This window comes from Vigna radiata, chromosome 11 (assembly GCF_000741045.1).
Source record: "Vigna radiata var. radiata cultivar VC1973A chromosome 11, Vradiata_ver6, whole genome shotgun sequence".
NCBI classification, from domain to species: domain Eukaryota; kingdom Viridiplantae; phylum Streptophyta; class Magnoliopsida; order Fabales; family Fabaceae; genus Vigna; species Vigna radiata.
Genome location: NC_028361.1, coordinates 4,923,862 through 4,943,796, shown reverse-complemented (window position 1 = coordinate 4,943,796; position 19,935 = coordinate 4,923,862). Strand labels below are relative to the sequence as shown.

Below are 19,935 nucleotides of genomic sequence, written 5' to 3'. Positions count from 1 at the left end.
TTTTATTTTTATAATGATGTCTCTTTGTGAAGAATGAATATTTTATATCGTTTTAAACTTTCCTTTGATATTAATTCACAATTAGAAAAATAGAACTAACAAATATTAAGAAATAAGCTATTAGAATATGCACAATAATTCGGGTGTGAAAAATGTAAATTATTTTTTTACCTTCTACAATCATTATAATTGAAGGAAATAAATATTTGGAATGAAGAGTATTTTTTTTAAAATTATTCGTAGAATAATCTATGAGTTAACATGTATAATTATAATATTAATTTATTGAACATTATAATGCTTTTAGTTTTGGGCCATTGTAGAGAATTTCAGTGGGCTTTTGCCTCACCTGTACAGCCCAATAGCCCAATAAAATATCTCACTCACTCTCCCGGCGTGGTACAAAACATAAAATATGCATTGCTTAAACCCTAGAAAGAGTTTCTGATTCGATTTCAAAGGAGAAAGAGAGAGATTCTCAGAGGAGCATCGATGTCGGACAGAGAAGACAACGATTCCGACGCCCCTGAGGAATTCACAACAGAACAGGTATCTGGTTTCTTCTTCTTTTTTTCGTCACTTAATCCAATCAATTTTGTGACCTGACTGGTAACAAGATCAATACTTAACACAAGCATGACCATCGCAGGGTTTACGGCAAGACGAAGAGATTCAAAGGGTTCAAAGAGAAAACAAATCCAGGTATTTCTTTAAATTTGTTATGAGGTTCTGTTTATTAATCTAAGTTGTTTAGAGTAAAACTGAAAAAAATAAGTTTTTTGTTTTAATAAAAAACGGGTAAACTTCCCTAATTTTTTTATTGAAACATGGTTCAGTAGAGTTGAATAAAAACTCGCCAATGTATATAGATTCTGGGATAATTCCAAGCTTGGTCTAAATACCATTGAGGGGTTGGTTGTGTAAGGAGGGAGTATGACTACAAATGTTGGGGAGTAGATTCACTAGCTTTCTTTTATTGCAAGACACGAGTTTGAGAGGTTCTCATTTTGCTGTTAAGTGTTATTCATTGATTAACACTTAGGTTCTTAATGCTTTTGAAAAAGTACTCAAGAGAACTGAGCAAACTTGGGCCTGTTCAAGGTATATATAAAAGGGCTATTTAGCTCTATACCAGTGAAATAAGAGTCTGCAAGTTCATGGAAGGATATTATATTATCAATTGTTTCTTAAACTATGGATTGATATATGTTGAACATTTATAGGTTGTGATATACTTGTATGCTCTTAAGCTCTGTTAGTCACTTGTAGGATATATTTTTGGTCTCCTGCAGAACCATCAATTAAATGACTCTACGTCTTTGATTGGTAGGGTTGTACGCGAAGCAAAAGAGCGTAGGAGGAAATGGGCCCAAAACATAACTCCTAGACCATCTAAAGCTGGTAAAAAATCTCAAATTGTAATAGACTCTGAACCTCAGCAAAAACCGAAAGCAGCCGATGGATTTCTCCCCGAGGACATCGTCCAAATGCTTGCAGCACGTGAGAAGTATGTAGATCTGTCATTTTTTTTTTCTCTTGTGCGATATGTGCATTTTTATTGGAACAAATCTCTAAGATGCTATAATTCGCTTGCAGTCATGTTTCATTTTCTGACACTAAGGAGGAGAAAGATGAAAAAAAGTCTACCACTTCAAGGAAGAGAAAATCAAGGAAGTCAGGGTTAGAGATTTCATTCTTTTTTATTGCATTCATTTCTGTGACGATGCATTCGTGTCACATTTTGTCCTGTATTTATTGTGTTCCTATCGTGACTTGCAGTTTGAAACCTGTTATTTTGAGCAAAATAGGTCCTCCTCAATGCTCAAACAGTGCCCTGGAGTTCTTGAAAGAAAGGAAAATGTCAGTTCGAAGATCGTCTTCAGTTTTGAACAATTCCAAGCGAGCACTCAGTCTTCTTTCTCGTTCAGGGGTTCTTGGCAGGAAATGACAATGTTCATTGATTTGTCTAAATTTTTGGCCAGTGAGGTTATTGTTGCAATATTTACTTTTAAGCTATCATGATTAGTGCTGCTGTTGGTCCACCCTACTGAGTTGTAATCTATAGATATTCTAATTTGTTTGGATTATAAGTGAGATACAAACGAAAAATAGGAAAGGCAAAATGAAATCGAAGTTGAGTAAAAAATTATTTTATTGTACAAAAATAGGAAGAAAATGGAGGGTGTGTCTTTTCTTGTTATATTAATTAATTTTTCTTAATAAGAATTAAAACTCTTTTTTTTCTCTATAACTTGCTGCTTAACAACTTTTTTATTCGTATGCAAATATATAATCTGTTTTAGAGATTTATGTCAATTCGAGGGAAATCGGGAATACATTTTCATTAGTGAATCAAACAGAAATAATTTGTTTATTTATCCGCGTAAAAAGTACTGAAAACAAATAGCAAGTTTTCCTATTTTCTTTTATTTTAGATGTAGGAATAACACAAGGGCTTGTCTGATTTCCTTATCACCTCTGGTATTAAAATTGTTATCTTAAGCAATTCTATTCTTTATTAATTTCTTATTAAAAACTCAAACTTTGGTTTTGGTGATAGATGTTTCAAAACTTAAAAAAATAGAAGCAGACAACTCATCATCAGTTCCTTTTATGCTTTTCACCCTCTTCAATTCGCACTTTTCCCTTGCTCTATCAGATTGCAGTCAAGAATTTATGTTTATGGATTTCAAAAGCTAAATAAAGTAATTGAAAATGGAAATCAAACACAACATAAAATGGTTGAAGTTTCTGTCTCAAGGACAATAAGGACAAAGAAAAAGGCACACGTAAAGTGATGTTTTGAGTAAAAGTTCTGCCAAACATCTGATCTATATTGATCGTGGTAATTAAATCTTGTTAACTTACAGTGGCACAATCATTTCTTCAACATTCAAATCTAGTAATTTGACCAATGATAATATACCGTAGTTCAGTACTTCCACATTCAATATAAGGGAATATCTCAGCGTGATGGGTTGCATGTATTTCAAGGAGCAGAGAATACATCATATTGTTGGAGCCAAATCTGTTCTTGAGCTGAAGGTGTGTTGCCTTTGGAGCTGCCGAAAAGACCATCAAAAGCGCCTTTGATTCTGTTTAGGGACTTGCGGTGTCGAATGCGATGAAGAACTTCTTGTTTGTTAAGGGTCTGTGGTGAGGCTTTGGAAGACAAGGATGACTTCAACTGGAGCTGGCTTGAGACACCATGAACTGGGTCACATTCCCTGTCTTGCACGTGTCTGCGGCTAGACTTGTCAGCCTCTGCTTCGGGTCTGGAAATCTCGAAATCCATTTTGGTTTAGGTTTTTGTTTGATTAGAATGCTGCTAAACCCAGGACATGAATGTTAAAGTGGTGGAAGACATTGAAATATATAAGGACAGATCACCGATAAGAAGGGCTTCACTTTCAGGCTTCTCTTCAAACCAAAGCCTGTTGTTTTTCTCAAACAAGGGATGCAGACGTAAGTATCGTCCAAGAGACAAAAACTGCGTGTTAACTAATAAAAGGTTTTTCATACATTCACCGCATTTTCATCAAACCACCAAAGATATTCTGCTGCCTGTATTCTGTGATGTCAAAAAATAGACACAAAAGTCTCACGTAGCTTTTAAGAGTGTTTGTCATGTTATGCAACTTTTTTTATGATTATTTTACTTTAAAATAATTGTGTGTGTGTGTGTATATATATATATATATATATAAAATTAAAAATACGTGTCCAGTTTATTATATGATACTAGATAAGCTTTGGAGTAATTCTTATTATTGTATTACCAATTTGTAGGTAAAATTCATTATCTTTATTTTTAAGATGGGAACTTGGAATCTTACTCAGATATTGGATCATAATTCAAATTTTGCCACTCAGATGACTGTAAAAAAAATTAAGAAAAGAGAGAGAAGATGTAGGAAGTAGAGTGCAGTAGCTATAATTATTGAAGATATGGTTGACAGTGATCTCTTTCGATGGGAACGTGTTGGTAGAAAAACAATGGGCTGTGTTAGTAGTTTTCCTTTTTCAAGTAAACTAATGGCTCTGTCTTTGCTTCTGTCAGTTCTCACAACTCAACTCAAACAAAAGTTTAAGATTTTAATGATAACTATTAGAGTTAATCTTTTCAAGATTTGCATGATAGAATTGATATATTATTGGTTATAAAGATTGCTAAAAACAGGGGCAGGATGGTTGGATAAAAAATTGGGTTGTGACTATCACCAATAAATAATTTATCCACTTTTGTTTATGATTGAAAGAAAGAAATTGCTATATAAGAGGTGACCTAGAAAAGAAAGTTATTTTCAACAAATTTCAATCATTGAAAAACAATGTTAAAAAAAGTGTTTTAACAAAATATATTATTAGAATGTGGAGTTCAAGTCTAACTCAGATATTTTGTAAGTGGTAGTAAAAATTGGGTGGTCCAATAACAGTTCGACAACGGATGGAATATAAAAAGAAATATTCACTTAAAACTCGTTAGGATAGAGTTTAACCATGACTTTGATATATATTAGAAAATGGGTCTTTAAGACCTAATTCAACTCCACAAAACCAGCTTTTAAGATGAAGTTTGCACCTCACTTATATATTATAAATTGACTTTATCTTTAATCGATGTGGACTTCCAACATATATTATTTTAATTTTAAACTTTTAATTAAAACCATAGATTGAAAAAAGAAACATGAAACAACAACCTATCAACTTCTGTGTAATTTTGGTTATTTTAGCAGAAAATATGAAAACAAATATAATTGTGAAGAAAAACACGAGCTACTAATATTTTCATTTCTCTTATTATATGTTACAAAGTTTTAAACTAAAATAAGATTAAAAAAAAATCTCTTTCATTTCTTCCTATCGCATGTCACAAAGACTTGTTGATTAAAAAATATTTGTATTTGTTTTTAAAATGGTCATCCTGTTATGGTTAGTGAAAATAAATTAAAAATAGTTCCCAGTATATTCTCTAGTAATCAAATGGTGACTTAACTAAAATTGATCGCAGAATTTCTTGTTTTGGCAAAAGTTGAGAAAATAAAGGGTAAATTATTTGTGGGAAAAAATAAGCACCAATTAATTTTGTTTGGAAGTGGGTGAAAAGTACAATTTTAGTTTATTGACTAAATAAAACTCGTTTAACAGGTCAAATAATCTGGTTCATTGGTTCAACATATCTAAAGAGTGGAATTCCTCATATTATAGCAATGTAAGTTAATGATAACATGATTCTTTGGTTACCTGATTAAAGGTTGACATGGAAGTTAACCCACGTAGTCATAGTCATATACGCAGAAAACGTGGCACAACATAATTAGACAACAACATCGGATGCATAAGGTTACCAAACAACAACTGCGTCCCAAACAAAGTCCTATGTCAACCTCAATACCAAACCTCCCAACGTTTATTCAACGACGTTGGGCGGTTTGGTAACTCAAGTGATACTTAACATTAACATTTACTCATTAATTCACCACGACCCCAATACCAAACATTAATTAACTGCAAAAATCCTCAATGCTAATTCCTCTCTAAAAGCTTAAGCTTCTGCTACATTCCCTTGCATGGGAACGATGACAGGATTGTTCGAGGAAGGAAGCTCCCATGGAAAAAAGTATGGAAAGTTAAACAAAGACGAATTCGATGGTTATAACTCTGATAACCATCTAAGAAAAAATAGCCCTGTCACGTTGGACGCACCTCATTTGGATCCTCAAATGGCAATAGATCACACTGCTTACGACCCTTCTCTTTCTCCCTTATCGAAATCGCCATGGTCCTCTCACATGAACGAAGAAGGTTCCACCTCCAACGACAACGAGGCTCTGATAGGGTCCTTAGTCCGAGAAGAGGGTCACATATACTCCCTGGCTGCAACCAAAGACTTGTTATACACGGGTTCAGAGAGTAAAAATATTCGCGTGTGGAAGAACCAAAAGGAGTTCACGGGGTTCAAATGCCACAGCGGCTTGGTGAAAGCGATCGTGATCGCCGGGGAAAAAATCCTCACGGGACACCAAGATGGAAGGATAAGAGTGTGGAAAGTTTCGGGGAAAAACGACCAACAACACAAGCGTGTGGCAACGTTGCCCACGTTAAGAAACTACATAAAATGTTCGGTGAAACCAAGTAATTACGTGGAAGTGAAACGGCACCGTAACGTGTTGTGGATTAAACACTACGACGCCATTTCATGTCTGGCCGTGACAGAGGATCATTCTTATATATACTCTGCCTCGTGGGATAGAACTTTCAAAGTGTGGAGAGCGTCCAGTTTCAAGTGTCTAGAGTCTGTGATAGCCCATGAGGATGCTGTTAATGCGCTTGTTGTGGGGTTGGATGACTTGGTTTTCACGGGCTCAGCTGACGGCTCGGTTAAGATTTGGCGGCGGGAGGTTCACGGGAAAAGGACAAAACATTTTTTCTCGCACACGTTGTTGAAGCAAGAGTGTGCGGTGACGGCGCTGACGATGAGCGGCGAGGGGAATTTTTTATACGCCGGTTCTTCCGATGGGTTGGTGAATTATTGGGTGAGAGAGACAAATTGGGAGCACAGGGGGACGTTAAGGGGGCACAAGTTGGCCATTTTGTGTTTGGCTGCTGCAGGAAGTTTGATCTTCAGTGGGTCTGCTGACATGTCCATATGCGTGTGGAAGAGGTCACTGAGTCAGGAGCACACGTGTGTTAATGTTTTGTCCGGCCACTGTGGCCCGGTTAAGTGTCTGGCGGCGGAGAGGGATCTCGACGGCATGTGCAACGAGCGACGGTGGATTTTGTACAGTGGTAGTTTGGATAAGTCCGTTAAGATGTGGAAGGTCTCCGAGAATTCAACTGCACAACACAACCACCAACCACCACGGCATAGTGTTGATCACTTCCCTATAGTTTCATCGTTGAAGAGAGTGGGGTCCAAGAGATTCTAGTTCCAACGACATAATTATCTGTGTCATAGATTCGTTAATTAGTTAGCATGTATGAACAGGTTTGGTTTTTCTTATATGCTCTCTTCCATCATTTATGTTTATATGCTTTCCACTCATAATTCTGGCAACGATTTCGTATTTTTGAAGAGGAAAATCAAACGCATATATTACAAGAACCTAAAGTAATATCCGGTCATTTCATAGATTAAATATGAATTATTTATCACTAATTAAAATACAATTTATGCGTATAAATATTTTTTTTAAGTCAATTTGAATGACAGATGAACCAATTCTAATAAAAAAACTATAAATATAAAATTAGGTAGTAATTATATATAAAATGGAAGAAGTTAGTGTGGTAAAGCAATATTAGATTGGATAGAGTAGGAATGGGAGTGGGAAGCATAAAAGGACAAAGCGTTCACCGGCAGAGACCCCACGTGCCCCTCCTAATCGCAAAAAAGAAGAAAGATTCCCCAAATTCACGTCCCGTTTTTGTTTCCCTTTCCTTTTCCATCTTCTCTCACTCTCCTCCAATCACACTTACCCACCCACTCTCTCATATTCTATTATTATTATTATTATTATTTTTATTATTATATTCCAATAATAATAATAATAATATCATTGTTATTCTCTTTCTCTGCCTTCCTCACCTAAAATTACCTTTTGCTTTCTTCACACTCACACACACACATTCATTCCTTCCTTTCCCAATCTCATCACTCAACACTCAACACTGCGTTATTCTTACTATTCCCTTTCGTTTAACCCTTCTCGATATCATCATTTACCACTACTTCCTCTTTGCTTTCATGCTTTTCTTATATTTCGATTCTCATTAGATTAGGGTTTCCCCGCGTCACCGTTTCTCACCATGTCGCCGGCGGCGCCCCAAGCTGCCGACTACTCATTCGCCGTTGAGTACGATGGCCCGCCGCTAACCTACGACCTTCCTCGGGCGGTGCCCATCAGTGTCGACAGCATTCCGGTCGCTGCCGTCGTTTCCCAGGTTCCTCTCTCCGACGCTCTCTCATTGCCGGTTGTGCAGCCGCTTTTGCCACCGCCGCAGCCCCCTCTCAGAACCCTTGGCTCCGAACCTAGGGGTTCCAAGTTAGCGTCCGAAACGACGGTCTCTCCCACCTCCGTGATCGCATTCGAGCACCGAGCTTCGGAGAGCAACGTCGGGGAGCTTTCTGGCGAGCTGAGCAGCTCCGGCGCGTTTGAGTTCTCCACCGGGAACGACGGCTCCGGTGACCTGTCGGATTTGGGCGAAAGTTCGAGAGTGCTAGAGGAAACTAGAAGCTCTAGTACGGCTGAGTTTTGGGACAAGTCAGGGAGAAGTTCTGGCGTGCTGAGGGCTTTGGATGGAAAAGAGAGTTTGGATTTCAACGAGTTGAATCAGCAAGATTGGGTATCCACCGAGTCAGTGTTGAGTTTGGAGTATCCGTCAACTCGGGTATCTTCGCTGAAGGCTGAGGATATCGATTCCAAGCGCCCCCCGGTTGTTAAGTTTGATGTGGACTCTGATGACGATGCCTTGGATGAGGAGTTTGATGTGGAGGAAACTGTGAGTAAACCTGTTAAAAGGGCACCTCTCACGAAGGGGAAGAAAGGGTCTTGTTATAGGTGCTTCAAGGGGAATAGGTTTACTGAGAAAGAAGTTTGTCTTGTTTGTGATGCGAAATATTGTAGTAATTGCGTGCTCAGAGCTATGGGGTCTATGCCCGAGGGGAGGAAATGTGTGACTTGCATTGGATTCCCGATTGATGAGACCAAACGAGGGAGTCTGGGGAAGTGCTCTCGGATGCTCAAGCGATTGCTTAACGAATTGGAAGTTCGGCAGATAATGAAAGCGGAGAGATTTTGTGAAGCCAATCAGCTTCCACCTGAGTATGTTTGCGTCAATGGCCAGCCGCTTTCTTATGAGGAACTGGTTACGTTGCAGAACTGCCCGAACCCTCCGAAGAAGCTGAAGCCGGGAAATTATTGGTATGATAAAGTATCTGGTCTTTGGGGGAAGGTATTTATTATTATTATTATTATCTATTTGATTTTTCTCGTGCATTTGTGATTTATGCAGAATTATAGTTTGAGTGTCATTTAGGGTGCTGACTGGTTTATGATTTCACAGGAGGGACAGAAGCCTTCCAGAATTATAAGTCCACATCTTAATGTTGGAGGCCCCATCCAACCGGATGCTAGTAATGGAAACACTCAGGTTTTCATCAATGGTCGGGAAATAACAAAAGTTGAGCTTCGAATGTTGCAGGTCGAAGATTAATGCCGAAAGTCTCTGTCTTAATAATCATACCTTGTTTATTGTTAAACAAAAGCGTTGAAAGGATTCTGTTTTGGTTGTGCAGTTGGCAGGAGTTCAGTGTGCTGGCAACCCACATTTTTGGGTCAATGAGGATGGTTCCTACCAAGAAGAGGGGCAGAGGAATACTAGAGGATATATATGGGGCAAGGTAACCTCTTACTTTTTTTGAGGTGGGAAAGAAAATACCTCCAGTTCTTCCTGCCAAAGGTTGTTTACTATGCATTTCTTTATTTCTGCTTGTTAGGCTGGAACGAAGCTTGTATGTGCTTTCCTGTCTTTGCCAGTTCCTTCTAAATCTTCAAATTCTTTGGGAGAACAACCCTTCAGCCTAGCTAGCAGAACAATTCCTGACTACCTGGAGCATGGGGTGCTTCAGAAGCTTCTCTTGGTCGGTTGTAGTGGATCTGGAACGAGCACTATTTTTAAGCAGGTGACATTTTACTTGATAATTGAGTCTTTGAATTAAGTCATGTTTTAATATTTTCATTGAATTGATAGTTACATTAACTTGGATAAAATATGGTCTGTAGGCAACTGCTACAGGAATAAACATTAGTATAACCTTCATTCACTCAGAAAAATGAAAGAAAAGAAACTTCTGTGTTTTCTAAGCTATAAACATTAGTATTAACCTAGTTAATCAAAATATATTGTGCGCAGTAATATTGTCAATTCTGCAAAGGTTGCTATATATTTTAATTGGACGCACAACTATGTTACTCTCATTATGTCATCTAGCATTTCCTCGTTCAGAAAAGCCTATTTTTAGGAGTAATTGATAACCGACTTCAAAGTTGGATGTGGTAGGCGATTATTCATGGGAAATTAAAGAATTGTTTAAATAACATTTTGACAAGCCCCTCCTCAATGTAAAAACAAAGTCAGCAATAGAGATGCTGGAACTAGTCAATGTATTCACAGAATAGCATATATCTGTTGCAGGCAAAGATTTTATACAAAAGCGTCCCATTCTCGGAAGATGAGCATGAAAACATAAAGTTGACCATTCAGAGCAATGTTTATGCCTACCTTGGCATACTACTTGAGGGACGGGAGCGTTTTGAAGATGAAAGTTTGGGGGATTTGAAAAAAAGACAGTCATCCGTACTTGACAGCACAGGTAGGATGCATTTTTTCTCTCCCTTATCCTCAGAAATATGTGCTTTTTATTGAGGTTTGACTTGTTATCCTGGCTATCTTTCTTTTAAAGCACCTATGGCGCCCCATTTAGTTGCCAAGAGCTTGTTCTAAATGGCTTGCAGCATACTTGTTTGTTTGAGTGGAGTTATAGTTCATAATTATGTTTATATGTCCTTCTGCTTTTTAATACTTAAAGGTTGAGTCTTACAATTATTGTTTTCTACAGGAAGTAGTCCAAAACATGATGACAAGACTGTATATTCCATTGGCCCAAGATTGAAAGCGTTCTCTGATTGGTTACTGAAAACTATGGTATCTGGCAAACTTGATGCTATCTTTCCAGCTGCTACACGTGAGTATGCACCACTGATTGAGGAATTATGGGGTGATGCTGCAATTAAGGCCACATACGAAAGAAGAAGCGAGTTGGAAATGCTGCCTAGTGTTGCCAGTTATTTCTTAGAGCGGGTAAGATAATTCTTTAATCTATTATTTAGCATTTGTGCTGCTATCAAATTAATTGTGTAAAACCCTTTTATCTGTAACCCATTAACCGTTTTTAAGAGTAGGTAGTTGAATTCTTTATGGAATGGCCGCTTTTCATTTTTAAAAGGGATTTTTATCTATAGTCAATTTCTTCTGCAAGTACTGGGAAAACAATGGAGGGGTGAATAAAATTTTGTACATTCGGTTTGATAAGTTTTAAGAATTAGTAGGTGTTTGACTGGTGCTGAAGCTTGGTTCGAAAAAGGGATAATTTCTCAGGGAGAGGTAGCGAGTATTGTACAAAGGACATAGGATAGAAGCTTTAAACTTGCAGAGTAACAAATAAATTTCAGTCTAGCAAAGTCAGCAGTTTGTGAGAACAAGATAATACTGCTCCTCACCTGTTAAGCATTATTAGAATGCTTGTTCAATATTATTTTTTATTGTTGCTCCATCTTCTGTTCTTATAGGTTTCCATTTCTATATTTCCTCTTCTAGAAAAAAAATGGTTGGACTAGTATCTTGACTAGTTGTGCTGTTCATGGACACCATCGTCTCTGACTATGACAAGTTGTTCTGTTTCAGGCTGTTAAAATATTAAGGACGGACTATGAACCCTCAGATTTAGATATCCTTTATGCAGAGGGAGTTACTTCATCTAATGGGGTGGCCTGTGCGGAGTTTTCATTTCCCCAATCAGATTCTGAGGAAACCGTTGACACTACCGATCTCCATGATTCTTTTGTTAGGTAGGTGAAAATATTTCTGCGCCTATTATGTACCAAAATTGTGTTTTGGTTCTGATTAAACCCAATTGATCTTATAATTGTTTTCTCTTGGAAAATAGTGGCATCAGTTAAAATACCAAAATAAACAACAAAATAATAGCATTGGTGAAAAATATCAAAATAAACAAAATACAGGATAAGTGTGCTAGAATTGTAGTAAGGAGCTTATGGCTTGATGAAATATTTTGTTCGCTGGTATTGATGTTTAAGAAACACGGTAGAGGGTTTTTCCATCTCTGGATATGGATATGAAGTGCTCTCACGTTTTAATTTTAGTGTTTCTATTTTTTATATTTTAGATCAATCTGTATATTCGTTGGATAGTAGTGCCCATACTACTCTAATGGCTATCGTAGAGATTTTATAGTTTGGTTTAGTTGTTAAAAGCAAACTCTGTTTCTTATGAGGAAGATGCGTCGCCATTTTGTATATTTGTTTCAAATGGGCGGAATATGACTGTTCTGTCATGTATATCTATTTATGCCAGAAATATCCTATGATGTTGCTGATTTTCGTATCTGTGAATTTGAATCATAAGGATATTTATTATGTGTCCCCTACCACGTGCTTTTATCGGATGTTTCTGATTCATACTTTTTTTCTGCTCAACAGGTATCAACTAATTAGAGTGCATGCAAGGGGACTAGGAGAAAATTGCAAGTGGCTAGATATGTTTGAGGATGTTGAAATGGTTATCTTCTGTGTTTCCTTGAGTGACTACGATCAGGTTTCTGTCGATGGGAATGGTTGTCCCTCTAACAAGATGATATTGAGCAGGAAGTTTTTTGAAACCATTGTCACTCATCCAACCTTTGAGCAAATGGACTTCTTGTTGATATTAAACAAATTTGATCTGTTTGAGGAGAAAATTGAACAAGTTCCTTTGACCAAGTGTGAATGGTTCTCTGATTTCCATCCAATAATCAGTCGCAACCGTCCCAACAGCAATAGCAACAGCATTAATAGTAATCCCTCCCTTGGTCAGCTGGCTTCCCATTACATAGCAGTTAAGTTTAAAAGGCTTTACTCATCTCTTACCGGAAGAAAGTTGTATGTGTCCCTGGTGAAGGGGTTGGAGCCTGGTAGTGTGGATGCGGCGCTTAAATACGCCAAGGAGATTTTGAAGTGGAACGAAGAGAGACCAAACTTTAGCTTGAGTGAATATTCAATGTATAGCACGGAAGCGAGTTCATTCTCTCATTGATTGCTGATTCAGGCAAGCGTTGTTACTCATACTTGTGTATGGCTTGACATCAGTTCGTGTACATATTACTAACTAGGAGTAAAATGGATCGTTCCTTGTACTAGTTATCTCCACTTGTAAGATTCAGTAGATAACATGTAGGTAAGGTTTCCAGCAATTAGAGAGTATGCTGGTGAGTCAGTCAGCACATACCACAGATCAATGTGTAATGTTCAAATTCATTTTTTATTTTTCATATGGTTAGGTAACATCTTTATGATAGAATTTTTATATCATATTTTGTCAGTCTGTCAACTTGTGTTTAGTTGCAAACCTGCTTTTGTGTGCAGTACACGTACTAAGGCGATATTTCATTCAAGCCTAAGATTTTAACTAGGCTTTATGGCGTTATCCTGATTGTGAATGGCATAAAGATGACATAATATTTGTGAAGGCCTTGCATTGCTTTCGTTTATTTATTTTTTCTTGAAGTCCAGAATGATCAGAGTTCTACAAATTACACCAGCTTTTATAACACAGTGCAACTTAACGGCTATTGTTATTACAAGATAGATAGCCCGGATTTCAGAATCTAGAGGCTTCGTGTACCACTAGTATAATATAATCTAGTTCTCATAAAGTTTGTTGTCTAGACGTGGAGTTAGGAGAACTTCGAGGGGGGTTGCTTTTAAATTTGTGAGTCCAAAGCTCTCTGTCATGTCAACAACTTGATTTGAAGGAGAAGCAACGTTGAAAGAGTGTAAGAGTCTGGACAAGGTCAAATGTACTACACGCAGAGCTAGTGAGGCACCTGGGCATGCCCGCCTTCCAGAACTAAAAGGGACGAGCTCATAGTTTTGACCCTTTACATCAACATCTTTGTGGCTTGTCAAGAACCTTTCAGGCTTGAAATCGTGAGGGTCACTCCAAACACGACCATCCCGATGGATCTTCCAAGCATTCACCATTAATTGTGTGCCCGCAGGAATGTGATAGCCGCATGAAAAGGTGCAGTCTTCCATGGCTGCTCGAAGGGTGATAATGGGACTGGGTGGATATAGGCGCAGAGTTTCCTTCACAACGGCTTGGAGGTACACCAGCTTCTTTATGTCAGATTCTTCAACTTTCCTTTCCTTCCCAATAAGAGTGTCCAGTTCATGTTGGGTTCGTTTAAGTTCCGTTGGATGGTTAAGTAGCAGAGACAGCACCCATGTTAGCGTGACCATGGTGGGGTCAGTTCCTGCTAAAATCAAATTCTGCAAAAGATATACAAGACCATGGTTGTAATTCAAAATTGGATGTCAAACTAAAAGGTGATGTGCACCAAAAGCTGATATTTTCTTCTAGTGAACAGAAGAAGGGTGTTATACTGAATCGGATTGCAAGTATAACGTAAAAATTGGAGAAGTGGAATTTGGTTACGTGCGTTAATAGCTTTGGATATTTGCAAGACAGAAGGGTGCTTAAAGAAGAGAGTTTTTCTTTTAAGGAAGTGGACCCTACTGGACTTGCAAAAAAACTAGTAGCTTTTGACATGTTGTTTTGTCCCTTATGAAAAGACTTGAATAGACGAGCCGAAATATCAATAGTTTGTTTGATCTTACAAATAATTAGAAGCAAAGTTGTACAATAAATTAAAAAGTGGGGAAATTTTGACACAGGTCACGGTGATGGTGGTAATGGTTTAAGTCAACACAAATTTGTACTCTTCTAGCATTTAAAGAATCACTGTTCAAACAATATTATAAGTGAATCTTTTCCAAATTTATGTCTTGTACTCAAGTGTTTCTGTAGGAATAAATCCTTTTGAACTTTTTACTTTGTAAGGCAGACATAAGACTGCAGTGGTTTAAATATTGATCCATAAGGGTGGTTTGCGAGATACGGTATAATTTCTCTTATTTTACCACCAGAGGCTCCTGATTAGCGAGTCCTAAATTATAAGATTTATAGCAGGAAGTCCTAAATTTGTTTTGGACTCCAATTGTATGTTTATCGGATAACATGCAGGAATTATAGTTGCAAGAAGAAACCGTGAAAATAAGATAGCAAAACATTTACGTACCAGGCAAGTGGCCTTGATGATGGTATCTGAATCATAACCAGAAATCTCTGTGCCCTGCAGAACATTCAGCAAGACATCCATGAAATCATCCCGTTCTTCCTTTCCATTCACATTCAAAGCTCTTTTCCTTTTGTGTTCCTCTAGCCAACCTTCAACTAGAGTGTCCAATTCACTAGCAGTTCTCTTCATATCCTTTTCATATCCATTGATATCTAGCCACCTCAGAAATGGAAATGCATCAGACAGCACAAACGCCCCAAACAAACATACACAGTCCCTCATAGCTCTCCTATACCTTCTTGCTTCACCATCCGCATAACCATCGCCAACCCCACAATACGGCTTCCCTCCCACCATTCTGATAGCAATATTATGTGTCAAATCTCCAAACCACTGCTTCATATCTACCAAAACTCCTCCCTCCGGACACCCTTCTTTTGACCATAACCGGTAGAGCCCCCTTATTGCAGCATCTAACTCAAACGTTCTTGTGTTTTTGAGGGGCTCAAGCCGATTGTTAGACAGAAGCTCAATGGTCGTTAGCTTCCGTACTTGAAGCCAGTAAGGACCATAAGGAGTGAAGCCAAACATGGCATAGTTGTAGCCCATTAGCTTTGAGGCTGCAACACAGGGCCTGGTCGAGAATGCTTTGTCATGGACAGTAAAACACTCTTTGGCCATCTCCCAGCTACTCAAGACCAGAACTTTGTATGAACCAAGCTTTATTGTGAAAATTGGTCCATGTTTCTCAGCCATCACCCCAAGTGTTTTGTGCGTAAGTTGATGACTCCCGAAGAGATGCAAATGGCCAATAATAGGCCATGCACCTGCTGCTTGAGGTGCACTACAGATCTTTCTATTGCCGCCAAGTGTTTTCTTAAATTGATAAAACAAAGGCCACACTAACAGGGCAACAATGCCTGAAATAAGTGTTTTAAGCACAAAAGCATCCATGACCCTCACGCTCTTCAATACCAAATTAAGCTAAAGTATTTATAAACAACATATATGTCTGTCTGTTATCTACTTCCTTAGCCTACCCTTGCATCTACCATCTATATATAATATATAATGTACACTGTCACTTCATCTTAATTCCCTCTTCTTTTCATTTTTTTCATCGTTAGCAGTCGGGTTAAGTTAAGTGCTTCAACTAATCATATTATTCCTTTTTTATTTCTCTCTGTATCATATTACTTATTACACATACATTGTTTGTTACACATGAAAGAAGAAAGGAATAGAAACAAGTAATATATACATACATATTATCAAGAGACTCATCTCATCTCATCTCATTTCATGCGATAATTAATCTTCTTTAGTGTTTCACTGCTACCAAATACAAGTATACATTCAACATCTACACTTTTATTCGGTAACATTTAAATATACTTTTTTTTTTTTTACTAAAAAGTGTTATAAAAATAAAAAATTGTTGAAGAAGACCTAAATGTAGTGGAGGCATACAATTTCTATCTTGTGGGGTGTGTGGACCTTAGAGAAGTGAGTGAGTTAGTCTAAGGCCACTTTTGCTTCACAATAACAATAATTGATTCAAAACTTCGCTCTCAATCGCTTTTCTTCTTTTCTCTAACGCTGTGGAAAACCGAAATCCACCACCATACCTTTATATTTCTTTTTTTCTGTTTATCTCACCCTTATAATTTCCTTTCTGCTCTCCTTTTCAATAATCATATTTCTATTTTCTTCATTCATTTTTTTTTTAATTTTACAAAAAATTAAAAAAATTACTTGACTACAAATATTGACAAAAAGATATATAGTAGCAAACCTTAGTAAGAGTGAAAATGAAATAAGCATCGTTTGAACACTCAACAGCAATTATTCATGGTGGAGTTGATATTTGTTCGTGCAAAAAGAAGCTTTTCTGAATATGACACCACAATATAAGCTATTGGAATGTGCAACAACAAAAGCTTATCAGAATCTAAACATTGAGCACTTTGAAAACAGCAGTTTAACTAAGTTAGAAATGTACTACTAGTTTCTTTTAGGATTACCAGCTAACATGTCTTTTTTTTTATCTATAATAAGACAACTTAATAAGAACTTTTAGATTATACAGTTCTATGAAAAATTAAAATTTTATACTTTTGTCAATTTTTAATTTATATATTTATTCTAAATTTTATAACTTTTCTATTACTTTTTCTGTTCTTTATAATTTTTTTTACCTTTTTATGACTTTCTCTACTGTCTATAGCTTTTTATTGTTTCTCCCTCGTAATATAACAAAATCCAAACCACTCACTATTTATTTATTGTGTAACCTCCATTACCATTTTTAACTATAATAAAAGTATCTATTTTTTACCAAGTATTATTAAAAAAAAAGTATATTATATGTTCTATTACAAGATTTACAACATGCCGATAAAACAAACAAACAAAAATTACAATGTAATATTAAATTAAGCATAAAAGTACCATGTCTGAATCATGTTAACTTCTGAAATTAGGTAATTAGATATGTTCATTAAAATTTAAAAAAAGAAAAGAAAAAGGAATTGATAAATAAAAAGCCTTAAAAAATATTTTGACTTAATATATTTCCGTATAAAAATCTTATTTATTAATAAATGTATTTATTTTTAAATTAAAAATATAATTTCTAAACCAACACATTCATATGATATTGAAAAAAAGAATGTAATATAGAGCGAATATGTAATAGGTGTGACCTAAACACCACTTATCTTTGCCCGAAAGTAGAGGTTGATTATTTTCCTTGACTAGTTTACTTGGCTCAAACTTAAAATGAAATTCAAGTTGATGTATGTGGCTGTCTGAGCTTCAAATTTATTGCCTTTTCTATTTCTTTATTTATGCTTTACATGAGTGGACATATAAATAGAGCTAGCAAAGGATAAACAAAACAAAATATGAATTACGCTTCACAGGCTATAAATTGATTACTAAAATGCATTAATAATATAATGAACAAACCAATTTTTTGGGGGCTTGTAGTAATTTAAAACCTTTTTATTAATTTATCTTGAACTTTAGGCATCAATATATTGAACTACTTTATTACCTTTAAACTTGTTTTTCATATTTTGAATTGTAACGAGGTTTTGAGTGATTTCAACACTATTTTCTTCAAATTTATGTATCTTTTTTATTGTACTAATGGGTGAGAGATACAAACATCAATGAGATATAAGTCTAACCATATTTGATACCACGATTAGGTCTATCGAGTAAAATGTTCACTGAAGAGATATAAACACCAATGAGATATGGACCTAATCATATAAGAGGACATCACTTTCTATCCAAAATTTTAAGACAATAAGTTAGTGGAGTTTTCACTTACTCTACTTTCTTGTTTCTATCTAATATGGGATTTGGACTCATACTTGTTTCTATCCAATATGGGATTTGGACTCACTTAGGTTTCTAACCGTACTGGAAGAACTTTAAACGATATTAATAATGGTAAGCGAATTATCATGACAATTAAATTCTCTTAAAGTTCACCTTAAAAATGAAATTTTCTATAAGAGTAAAAAACATTGATAAATTTTAATTCATAATAACTGATAGAGTTCATAAGTTTATGATGTTTGTGATGACATATATCTCATTATATTGGAATGTTTAACGTGTGATATGTAAGTGAGTATTACTGTGAGATTTTGCAATTCTACTAATTCATAATTAAGCTTACTTCACATCCACAATTTTCACTTTTTATGTTTTTTATATTATTAATCCATGTTAGGGTTACCTAGCTGTCATTGAATATCTTTATCTTATTGTAATAAAGTAATTTATGTTTTTTTTTTCTTTTTATTTTGTTCCCACACAATCTTTTTATCACAATTAAATCAGAAATTAAATATTCTTATCTATGTCATATTCACTCATATTTATGTCTTTTATAATGAATTTAAATTAACTATATTCATAAAATCATACATAAATTAACCGCCAGTAATTTTCGTATGCAAATCCAACTCTCTTTTTTTGTCTTTCTAAAACTGATATGATTAATATTTATAAGCATCGTAAAATAGTAACCACATTTTATCATTTATCCTAAAATTAGAAAAATATTACCTTTGAAATTCAAACACCAATCTATATATATATATATATATAGCTGGGTTAAAGAATTTTAATCTTATAACCATGTCCTGTGAAATGTTTATGTATTTTATATGTTTTTCTTTTATCGATTAAATTTAGTTGTTAACGGAGGAGTTAAATCGATAAACTTTCTTTTCTTTTTTCCATTTTTTTTAAAATCAATTTTATAATTTTCAAATGTTAATGGAAAAATTAGATTTCTCTCATCATTCTTTTCAATTTTTACTACTAAATCAATCTTATAATTTTTGTATTTTATATAGATATTAATAACTTGTTCTTCATTAATAACGAGCAATAAAGTTAATTTATCACAATTTTTTTAATCGAATTAAATATTTGGTTAAACATGAAATATAGTCAATTTGGTCTCATAAAACTATTAAATCAGTCTCTAATATGATAAAACGACATTGATTTGATGTATGTGTTTACATATTTCCAATTTCTACATTAAGAAACCAAATTAAATATATAACATGTACAAGGATGACTGAATGATATATGATAAAGAGAACAGTTATAATGATATACAAGGAACAACAGTTATATAGACTAAATCAATAATATTTATGATCCTAATTTAATAATCGTTACATTAAATTATATATGATTAACCTGAAATTTTTTTTACTAGAAAATTTAACGAAAATTGATGACCTATGGTAGACTATTTGAAGATAAATTCCAATTAAAATATATATAATTACAGAAGACTATAGTATTCAAGATTCTAAAAATTTAAAAACGATAATAATACACACATATATAGGGTTGTAAATTTAGATGATAAGGAAAAAAAAGTATGCTCAGTTCATTAAATAATACTTAGTACGAATTGTAAATGTACTAGTTTATTGTTAAGTGATGAAATAATGAATTTTAGGGTTTGTAAGTTG

General features: G+C 35.4%; 5 protein-coding genes across 5 annotated transcripts; 3 read left to right on the top strand and 2 right to left on the bottom strand.

The window, feature by feature from the left end:
- The first annotated feature begins 394 nt into the window (after positions 1 to 394).
- Positions 395 to 2,165, top strand: LOC106777280. The gene is made up of 5 exons (XM_014664850.2): positions 395 to 549; positions 650 to 702; positions 1,331 to 1,507; positions 1,597 to 1,680; positions 1,780 to 2,165. The coding sequence occupies exons 1-5, from the start codon at positions 493 to 495 to the stop codon at positions 1,946 to 1,948; spliced, it is 540 nt and encodes a 179-aa protein (XP_014520336.1). The 5' UTR covers positions 395 to 492; the 3' UTR covers positions 1,949 to 2,165.
- Positions 2,166 to 2,660: 495 nt separating this feature from the next.
- LOC106777453 lies at positions 2,661 to 3,571 on the bottom strand. The gene has a single exon (XM_014665035.2). It carries the CDS (start codon positions 3,293 to 3,295, stop codon positions 2,990 to 2,992), a length of 306 nt encoding a protein of 101 aa, XP_014520521.1. The 5' UTR covers positions 3,296 to 3,571; the 3' UTR covers positions 2,661 to 2,989.
- A 1,713-nt stretch (positions 3,572 to 5,284) lies between these two features.
- On the top strand, positions 5,285 to 7,102 carry LOC106777418 (protein JINGUBANG). Its single transcript, XM_014665002.2, has one exon. The coding sequence runs from the start codon at positions 5,574 to 5,576 to the stop codon at positions 6,930 to 6,932; it is 1,359 nt and encodes a 452-aa protein (XP_014520488.1). The 5' UTR covers positions 5,285 to 5,573; the 3' UTR covers positions 6,933 to 7,102.
- A 493-nt stretch (positions 7,103 to 7,595) lies between these two features.
- Positions 7,596 to 13,151, top strand: LOC106777598 (extra-large guanine nucleotide-binding protein 1-like). The gene is made up of 8 exons (XM_014665244.2): positions 7,596 to 8,958; positions 9,070 to 9,207; positions 9,302 to 9,406; positions 9,503 to 9,688; positions 10,201 to 10,378; positions 10,625 to 10,866; positions 11,470 to 11,633; positions 12,285 to 13,151. Exons 1-8 carry the CDS (start codon positions 7,813 to 7,815, stop codon positions 12,874 to 12,876), a joined length of 2,751 nt encoding a protein of 916 aa, XP_014520730.1. The 5' UTR covers positions 7,596 to 7,812; the 3' UTR covers positions 12,877 to 13,151.
- A 138-nt stretch (positions 13,152 to 13,289) lies between these two features.
- On the bottom strand, positions 13,290 to 15,942 carry LOC106777599 (cytochrome P450 CYP82D47-like). The gene is made up of 2 exons (XM_014665246.2): positions 14,921 to 15,942; positions 13,290 to 14,111 (listed from the first exon to the last, which is right to left on the bottom strand). The coding sequence occupies exons 1-2, from the start codon at positions 15,872 to 15,874 to the stop codon at positions 13,482 to 13,484; spliced, it is 1,584 nt and encodes a 527-aa protein (XP_014520732.1). The 5' UTR covers positions 15,875 to 15,942; the 3' UTR covers positions 13,290 to 13,481.
- Between the last annotated feature and the right edge of the window lie 3,993 nt (positions 15,943 to 19,935).